At 38.6% G+C, this 10,224-nt stretch overlaps 2 protein-coding genes across 2 annotated transcripts; both read right to left on the bottom strand.

The window, feature by feature from the left end:
• Positions 1 to 112: 112 nt before the first annotated feature.
• Positions 113 to 2,824, bottom strand: LOC106178077 (uncharacterized). The gene has a single exon (XM_013561098.2). The coding sequence runs from the start codon at positions 2,770 to 2,772 to the stop codon at positions 538 to 540; it is 2,235 nt and encodes a 744-aa protein (XP_013416552.2). The 5' UTR covers positions 2,773 to 2,824; the 3' UTR covers positions 113 to 537.
• A 2,924-nt stretch (positions 2,825 to 5,748) lies between these two features.
• Positions 5,749 to 8,730, bottom strand: LOC106178075 (uncharacterized). Its single transcript, XM_013561095.3, has one exon. It carries the CDS (start codon positions 8,447 to 8,449, stop codon positions 6,041 to 6,043), a length of 2,409 nt encoding a protein of 802 aa, XP_013416549.2. The 5' UTR covers positions 8,450 to 8,730; the 3' UTR covers positions 5,749 to 6,040.
• Between the last annotated feature and the right edge of the window lie 1,494 nt (positions 8,731 to 10,224).

Raw genomic sequence — 10,224 nt, 5'->3', positions numbered from 1 at the left:
GTGCACATTGGAAACCAACACGAGCAAAAAAATTACGACTTGGAGGTTATAGAGAAATGGGTGCACTATTGGTCTTTGTTGGGAAAACGAGGTCCATTTAAATCCAGGTACAGTTAAACGTTTGACAAGATCAAACAAAACTAGAGGAAGTTGACTGGTTTTCAACCAAACGTCAAGTAAACAAGTGGGAATAGTAACCACCGTTGCTCGTTCGACACGTTTTAAGATGGCTGTTAAAGTAAATGCATCGGCACGTAACGGTTACTGCTTCTTGCCGCCGATGTTCACAGAATGAATGGGGCAGTGCATATGACAACTTTTTTCATTATCTGCGGCACAATCGAGCAGGTCTATAATTCGCAGAATGAATCTTACTAAAATTTATCTAACATTCTGATTGTATGCGGATTCTACTGCCTAACCCAACAATTTAGAAAACTATTAAAATAGCTGGCTTTAGCCGATTTTCTGCCTGGAAGTGTAGAGAGATCGAAGTACCTTGGATTTTGCGTTGGGTACCGCCACGTCTTCTCGAGATCATTTTTTTATTCTTTCGCTAAATGTTCTTGAAGATACGGAAAAACGGGTTGTAGTCGTAGATGTGTTGCTCTTCGTCGAAAGTGATCTATGGTTGTGTGTGAACTTTTCTATAATCGTTCTGTAAACCTTTCTGTTACAAACAAAAACCAAAAATATGAAAACGCCCAGCCACGTATTTAGAAATATGAAAAGATACCAAAGTTCTGTGAAGTTTGATGCCATGGCAACATACCCTACAATCCAAGAGAGACCCATAACAATGGATAATTTTGTGTAAAGAATCACTCTTCTTCTGTTGGCTGCCGCTTTTGGCTTAGCAAATTTTGCTGCTTTGGAAACTTTTCTAATACCATGCACAGACATTGCAAAGAAAACCATGTTAAGCAGCAAGAGCAATGCCACCGGAGCGAGAAAGAAAATCAGAAGGCCGTATTTTTGTGTTATCCAGCAGATTCCATAGGCACCGTATCGAGGCTTATACGAGGTTGGAACATCAGCGTGATCGATGATTAAAGAAGTCGACGTTATTAAAATCGATGAACCCCAAGCATATAACGAATAATAAATGAACTTCATAGATCTTCTATTCTGCTTGAAAGTTGTAATTGAGATGGAAAACGTGTGGCAAATATCGAAGGACATGACGTTCATCCAAAAAAACGCAGCCAGGTATGAGTAGTGCATTAATACCGCAAACGCAACGCAGGCGGATTCTGTTTTTTTCCAAACTGGAGTCAGCATAAAAAGGAATTGAGCAACACACAAGGAGGCTACTAGGGACATCAGAACTTTTCCTGGAAGATTTCTTAGACTTGGCAACAGTGCGTAAATAAAGAAGTGAAGACCGAGACAAACCGTGGAAATGACGAGGCCAACCAGAGAAAGTATAGCTTGTGCGTCATTGAAACGAAAAGCAATTGCCTTTTCTATATTTACATCCTCGTTTTTGCTGTAATTTTGAGAGAAGTTAGAGCAAACGATTATGTGACTGTCACCATTTACGTCATAAGTGCCAGGTGAAAATATTTCCTCAGTTGCATTGATAAACACTGATCCATCCTGGCGCAAAACAAAATCGCTGTAGTTCAGTTTAAGACACCCAAGAATGGTCGGGCTGATATTTTTAGCTGTGTAATTTTGAGGGACATCGTGATCAGGTTTTCGTATGCACGTGTTATTCCACAATGTTTCTCCATCGCCACACAGAACCCGTTGACACGTTGCCATGGGGACGACGAATACCTGCCCTTCGGGACATTTTTCAAATGTTTCAGTGGTTGAGTGACCCATAATATTCCATTCAAATGAAAGTGAATTTGGATCGAATAAAACACGATACGAAGGAATCCATGAACCACTGGACAAAGGGCTGGGCTTTGTTGGAAATGGCTGACTTGAAAACTGGTCAACATTCAACCCGTTGCACACTGCACAGTATTTGTTTTTGTACGTCGTATTTCCATATACCACGGCCTCTAAAGTGTCCGACGTTGATTCTTCGCACCAATGCCTATAAATGCTATCCTTCAGACTGCATGTTGTCACATTATTACAGTGCAGTAAAGATCGGTCCGTGTCACTCCTGTCAGTCGGTCTCTTATACGAAGCGGTACACTGCTTTGCAACTTCAGAAATGTTCATTTTCTGCGGTCGCCTTGAAAAACGCGGTTTAAAGCGAAAATTTGTCGTAAAGTTACAGGTGTACTCCACCTTAAAGAATGTTACGTTATTTTCATTGTGGCACATGCTGCAGTACATGTTTCTGTAAACAAAACCTGTCGTCCGTCCAATTACAGGGACACTTTCGAGAGGAACCGAATATGAATCATTCGCGATATTTTCGCAGTAATCCTTCACTTGAATTGAAGCCTTCCAAGACCCAGGGCATCGTTTGATGATGTAGACTGGCTTACTTTGCCCAGAAAGAAACTCGCACTCATACGTGTCACGTATCTTGTTGGTCAAAGAAAACAAACTATGACCCTTAGAAAAAATGTCACCATTCTGATATCTGTACGCGTCTTGACAGCAATCTCCATAAATCGCACAGTGATAATCACAACCGCAGCTCAGATAATCGTTGGACTGTCCATGCTCGGAGTCATTACAAAACGTCTTAAAACTTTTTTCGATTCCAAAAGCATTTTTGTTGATGTTTGTTCTGTTCAAAAGAGCGCCAGAGCATTTCAAAACAAGCAGTGACGACAAGAAAATACTTGCAACAGCCTTCATGTTGTTCAATGACTTTCGTGACTTTGCAACATCTGTTTAGTTTATGTTAGAATATTTGGACAATATGCTTAGTCAAAACCACAGACAAACCTTAAATGTATTTATAAGTTTCTGCACGATACTAAAGTCTGGGGGATATTTATGCATTCGCAACGTTACTGTTGTTGACGTTATATAATAAAAGTGCTCACTCACTTTTTGGATAGAATTTTTACGTATTTTATTGATGTTAAAACTTTATAGAACAAAATATTCAAACGAAAGAACTGAAATAACAGATTACAAACATGAAAGGTTTTTGAGAAGGAACAGAAAATCCCCAAGGCCACGTCATCGTTTATCCCACCAGACTTGCTGCTTAAAATGATGGGGCTAGGGCAAATCATTTGAACATTAGAAACAATTTGAAAGACGCAAAAGGCATACTAATCGGAAAGATCTGTCACGCATCTTTTACCTTACTAAATAGCAACTCTTTTTCTTCTCCCAGTTTTAATAAATAATGATTTATAACCATCATCTGGACAAAGGTTCGTCTGTGTAACTACTATATAGCCATTTCAAATATGGCGCTTACAAAAGTAGGTAACATGTAGGTTTACGTCGGTATAAAACCCGTTTTTTCTTCAGTCTTAAGAATGAAGAATGTAGGCTATATCGCAAATTTATTTATTTATTTATTTACTTTTTCTTAAATGTTGATAAAATTGATCTCGTCGAAGGCATTTTATGTTAGTTCGGATTCTAAGGATGCTATAGCGGTAGAGGCGATTTTCATCTGTTCCTTCTCAACAATGCACTTCCAAAATAAAATCACGATTATTAAAACTTTCGTTCCGTGTCCAAAAAATCTTGGGATGCAAAAAGTGAAACTGCGCCTGCAACACGGTAGCAAATAGACAAAATTGCGATTGAAGATCCGTAATAATCATTTTTTCATTTATTCATTCATTTATCTATTTATGTATATAAGTAAAAAAAGTTAAAGATCGGGGCAAATTGTTACTAATCTTAAATAAATTACCAATTTTAATTGGAGATGCTATCATGTATTGCAGTATTCGGTGTGATGTTATCGGTGAAGTCGCACCTAGTGCAATTTTGAACGCTCTGCAAGAAAGCCGATTCAGTGCTTCACCGCGTATTCCCTATTTCTATGATATAAATTCTTAATATCCCAGCCTGTCAATAAACCAAGATCCTATCGATTGATGTTGAGTTCATATGTCATTTTAATTTTTTTTCCATAGCAACGTCCGTCTGGTTGTTTGCAAACCGTTAATAGCTTTGTCTTTTCCAACGTCAAATTTAGAAAAAACATAAGCCTATGTGCGTGTGTTTGCTCAAGTTCGATTGATTCGGGTCTTTACCGTTTGACTGAATGCTACCCTGCCGTATAATAACGCTTGAAATAAAGGTTGTTTTAGCAAAGAGCGGCTGGGTCTTGTGTAAGATTCCATATGTTAGGTGTAAGATAAACCTACCTCAGGTGTTCTAATTTAGCGGAACACACGTCTGAGGTGCAAATGCTTATATTGATAGGACAGCCTGTTAGAATATTGATTACTAATAGAATCTGAATTTAAAATACAAAACGCCCTGTTTTTATCAGTCACTTTGACCAAGTGCCCCAAGATCTTTTCTTACCTAATGGATTAAAAATCCCCCTGAAGCAATTCTCCTATTTATCTCTTTAACCAGCACTTAGACTGTCCCAAGTAGTATAAAATCATTCAGTTGGATTAATTCAGGACATTTTTTTCATTCGACATTCCAGTTTAAACCTTTATTGCGCTATATAGCAGAGTCCAAAGAGTGTGAGGGTGACGCCGACAGGCAATGGAACAGTCAATATCGACATGACCAACCTGAGGTTAAGGGTGGGAATCTCTGTCCAGACGAAGATTGTGATCCGCGTCTAGAATGTACGGAATATACTTTGGCTTTTATTTATGTCCCACTCGTGAACACAAGTGATAAATGGTATTTGTGAACGATAAAAATCATGAACTGAAGTTTGAATATAATCTCATTTTCTCACGCCATTCAGAGCACGCTCTGGGACTGCGGCACCAGGCACCAAGGTGGTGGGATAGGCCCTACCATGAAAAAGCGCAGTCTTCTACTGGTTATTTCAATGACAGCATGTCTAAACTTTGAATTATTGATCGGATATGCATGTTAGGTTGCCAAAATTTCCATTACACGTGCTTTCTGATTTAAGATGTTTTAAACAGAGCTTAAATTATGAACACGAACCCAAGTTATTTTATGATAAAACCTACTACAGTAGTACGACTAAAACTTTCCCAATTTCGCAGGGGAAAATAGTTGGTGTTGAAAGTCTTTAAACACGTAAATTAATTCAGCAAACGTGGTTCCATTGTGATATTTGGATGGAAAGCATTATATAACTGTCTGTAATTCTTTATGTCACGTCATAAAAAAATAGACCGAAAGTGCTGTGTGACCCCTTGACATTTTACCACTGTCTGAAAGTTCATTATCTGTTGTTTATCGGGTTACCTATTAACGGTATGATCAGACACATAGAGACGGGCGCCTTTCTTCACATCTTTGATGATGTTTTCTTAGGAGTCAAAAAAGACCCATCAGTCTATCTTAGGTAACGCGCCACAAGTTTACTGAGCATTAGAATGTAAAAAAAACTTTCTGATTCGAATAGTCAATACTAACACTTGAAGCGAATGTTCACTAGCTAATGATACTATAAAAACAGTGCATATAAATGCATCAATAGGAATAACGTCTGGGGACAAATTTGGTAGCAATTACTATTAACAATAATAAAATGTACGCTGGGGAGGCCAGTAAATGTCTCAATCAACTCAACTAATTACTTATAAAGCTTCTATATTGTTTCTCGGAAGAGTTTGTTGATGAAAACCAATGAAAACACAGCACTGTTTTGAGTTATGATTGATTTTATTACTTCAAAAGAGATTATCAAGAACATCAAACACATCATGTGTGTACATCTATAAAACATCTTCCGCTAAATTAACGGAATCCACACTTCATCTCCTGCTTGCTGCGTTATAGGCAATCCGAGTAGAATATGAATAGAGATCCTTCACTTCAAATGAAATATGTTACATTTTACTTCATAAGCTCTACAGAAGTTCATAACGCTTGACAATCCACTGCGTGGGCATAGACTCCATTGCATGAACACGAATCATGATCCCACAAAATCTATCCTCATTACTCAAGACATTTAATACATTTTTTCCAGTAGGCCTATCAGTTAAATCGAAGTACATCTGTCTGCAATTTCCTTCGTGTTCGGCCTAGTAACACTTGATATTGGTGAAGATACTGTCGTTGATAAGGTATTGCTTTTGGATGTTGTTACCTCTCTCCTCTTAATGCCAAAAAGATTTTTGAGAAGGTTATACACCTTTTTGTTACATATAAAAGCCAAAAAAATAAACACCCCAAGCCACGTATTGAGAAATATGAAAAGAAACCAAAGTTCACTTATTTTTGTTGCCATGGAAAAATAAGCAGTGATCCAGGTAAGGCCCATTACAGCCGAAAGTTTGATGTAAAGTATTAAACGCCGTTTTTCGGATGTCTTTTTGGCGAAACTTGCCGCTTTTGAAGCTCGTCGAATTCCAACCACCGCCAAGACAAAACATATCAAGTCTAAGCATAACAAGAGTGAGACGGGACATATGAAGAATATCAAAAGTCCGTATTTCTGGGTAATCCAGCACACACCATTGTCACCGTATCTCGGTTTGAACTCTGAGGGAACGCCGCTACGATCCACAACAACCCCAGATAATGTCACGAAGAGCGCTGAACCCCACCCGTAAATAGAATAAAAAACAAACTTCTTGGTGTGCTTGCTTGAATTTGAAATACGGCTTGCATTTGAAAATGTAAAACAAATATCGAAAGACATAACATTTGTCCAGAAAAACGTTGCTAAATACGAGAAGTGCATTAGCACCGCGAAAGTAATGCAAGCTGTGTCAAATTTACCCCAAAGTGGGCTCAGTAGGAAAAGTGTCTGTGCAACGAACAAGGAGGCTACCAGGCACATTAATATCTTTCCGGGAAGATTCCTTAGAGTCGAAAGCAGTGAATATATAATTAAAAGAAGCCCGAGACAAACAGTAGAAATGACCAGACCAACCGTTGAACAAATAACTTGTGCGGCATCAAAACTAAATGAGAAGGGCTCAAAGTTTTCGTCATATGAAATATTTTGTGACAAATTAGTGCAAACGAGCACAGTTCCGTCATCGAGAAATTCAAAAGATTCTGGCAAATAAAGTCTATCGGTGGCATTGACATAGAGAGTGTCATTTTGAAAATGTACGTAGACGGTGTAATTTAACTTCGGGCAGGTGCTACGTGTAACATTCTGTGTAGTATCTGAAGCAGCTCCATTGTCGTCATTTAAGTGGGTAGGTTCCTCGCTATCAACACTGACACATATATTACCGACCAGTTTTTCGTTCGTGCTGCAGAGAAGCTGCCGACATCTTTCTGACACAACATCAAAAACCTGCCCCTGTAAACACTTCTTAAAGTTTTTAGTGGCAATATCTCTCCCAGACGCTCGAAACGACAATGCGTTTGGATCAAATAAAACGGAATAAGGCAATCCGCCTTCACCCACCCCAAAGGCTACGTCTGTCATACTAAACACAAGGGGACTTCTGATAGTGCAAGTAACGTCACTCTCGTTAAGCCCGTTACAAAACGCACAGAATTTGTTCTTGTAGATGACACGATGCGATGCATAAACAAAAGAGACGAACGGTACGTCCTCACATTCTTGCCTGTAAATACTGTGTTTATCTTGACACTTTGATGTATGGTAAATACAGTGCTTTGAAAAGTGTTTTACATTTCGTAAGTCTGGTTCGACTATTTTCCAACTGCAAATGCGAGCTATGTCTGATATATTTAAAGTGCTTTGAGTCGTTGTGGGCTTACTATTACGTGTGGGTGTAACATCCTTTCCATCCCTCAGGGGTAAATGCTTTTGAAGTTCAAATTCCAAAGGTGGAAATTCACAAATATATTTCACATTATAATACGTTACGCTGAGTTCGCCATGGCATATACTACAATACACATTTTTAAACAACAACCCCGTTCTTTTTCCGACGGCAGGTATACTTAAAAAAATATCATTTGAGCTCCAGTCTAGAGGATTCTCACAAGAGTACCGTACCCTCTGTGACATGTTCCAAGCGGAGGGGCATCTTGTAATTACATACTGAAATCGGGATAAATCCATTCCGGGAAGCGCGGTGCATTCAAACGTACCCTTTATTTTTTCTCTCAGAATCGTGTATTCAGAGTGTGCTGCTTTGTCTCTATCGTCTATTAGGTGTACAGAGTCAGCATCTTCACAACAGTCCCCGTAGAGAACACACAGACTATTACAGTAACAGTTTCTTTCTTCGTCATTGCTGTCTGAGCTTGAGTTTGTGCACAAAGACATCCTGTCGCACATCAATCTGTCTGGTGGAGGAGGAGGAACAACGAAGTCATCCAAGTTTAGCATTACCTCTTCGTTCTCCTCGATCCTTACATTGGGAGTCGTATTTTTTGGCATATTCGCACGGCTGCTCTGCTTAGTGCCCATGTAGAATAACACGCAAACAAGTAATTTCAGTAGCTTAACAGACATGGTTACAGTATTAATTCACTGGCAACTGAGACTCGGCTATTTTCAATCTTCGATATATAGACGTACGTGTGCGAAAAGTTTCTCCCTATTCTGTGGTGTCCAAAAACCGCGTATTAAACATCTTCTAAAGGTCGATAAGATTCGCGAAGTCTGGTTGTTACCACAAAATTCATCCCTGGTAGAATGAAGTGAATATATATATAGTGCCCTGGACCAAATATTTGCACTGATGTGTTTGTAAATTCTTCGCAACTGCGATCTCTTGCAGACATGTGATGCTGTATACATCAACTCTGCGTTGGTCCCGCACATTTTTGATTGTCCGGAAATTAAATCATTTTCATCTTCTGTATATAGAATAAACTCTCCGGTAGCGAGATATGCTGTAGTCGGCTTGATTGGATTAATTCATTACCTTACTGTAACCCGACTCCTACCCATGAAAATGAGCTTAAATATGTTATCCTATAACGCATATATCACGGAAAATTTTTTTCTACAATCGTTTTTCATACTTTACCACCTTCATCAGCTTAGTTTAATGCATAAACATATTTGATATATTGAAATGTTTCTAACATAGAATCTTGGGATTTACGAAGGGGCTGGTAATGGGAGAAGATTGCGGACACTCGCTGTGCCTTCAGCTTCCTACAAATGCTCTTTTATTTGTCATGTAGATATGGCAAACGAAAATGTTTTTACCCCGATATCTCCTTCCCTAAAGTAATATCCTGTATTTGTTCATGGATATGGTCATTTTCGGCCCTACTTACCTACAAAGGAAGTATGAAACACTAGCTGTCAAGAACAACATTCGCCGCGTTTTTAATCATCTACAATTTCATCGTTTTTAAGTGCCGATAACGGTTACCCCTTCTCCATGCTTTAACCAAAGACAACTTGCTGTGCGGTAAAATCCTGGATTTACCAGATCCAAATATTTCTTTGATTTTGACAACCATTAAAAATGCCAGGATCCACTCACGCGAAGTTATCTAAAACCAGCTTTGTTTATAGAACTTTCTTTTGATCAAGTGGTCTGTTTCCGTGGAAAACAATTTTTTCTTGTAACACTTCGTTTGAACTTCTATAAAAAAGGTCGAGTGTGAGATCAAGAGATGTTCATCTGTAGTTTAATACCATAACATTATTAAATGATAATAACTAATAACATCAATATTTAACAATGATAAATGGGTATAAAAGTCAGGCTTTCCGCCCGCGGCGGTTTTCTTATTTGCCCATCATCAACGCTATAGGATTTAAAACTTATTTTCTTTTCTATTGAAAAAGCTTATATCATTGTATATACAGTATGTATATATATATACTCGATGTAGCAGCCACAAAGAAAGGGGGCCGGGCAATACCAACAGAGCGACAGTGAATATCTTTAGTTTTTATAAAAAAAGGTTCAGACTCACGCGCAAGAAGATTATGAAAATGTGAATTTGAGTGAAACCGCCCAAAGAAACGAGGAATCGCTGGTATAACGAAAAGAAATATTTGTACAACACAAGGAATGCATCTAAATGAAATAATCACTTCGTTTATACATGTTTTATAAACTCTGGAGTCAAAAATAAAGAATGAAAGCTGGACGCTGGTTAAATTCAGGTGCGGGGCCTTAAAGGCGGTACACAAATAATTTGTCAATGCTGTGATGGTAGTGGCCGGGGCAGAGAACATGAAGCATGCGCAGATGAGGTGAAGTACATGGGGAGTTATATGATCTAGGGGAAAGAAACACGTCATCATATTCAAAATATGGA

This window comes from Lingula anatina, chromosome 1 (assembly GCF_051362555.1).
Source record: "Lingula anatina isolate TDL-2025a chromosome 1, LinAna3.0, whole genome shotgun sequence".
Classification (NCBI taxonomy): Eukaryota; Metazoa; Brachiopoda; class Lingulata; order Lingulida; family Lingulidae; genus Lingula; species Lingula anatina.
The sequence above is the reverse complement of the archived record's forward strand: the minus strand, read 5'-3'. Positions and strand labels throughout refer to the sequence as shown.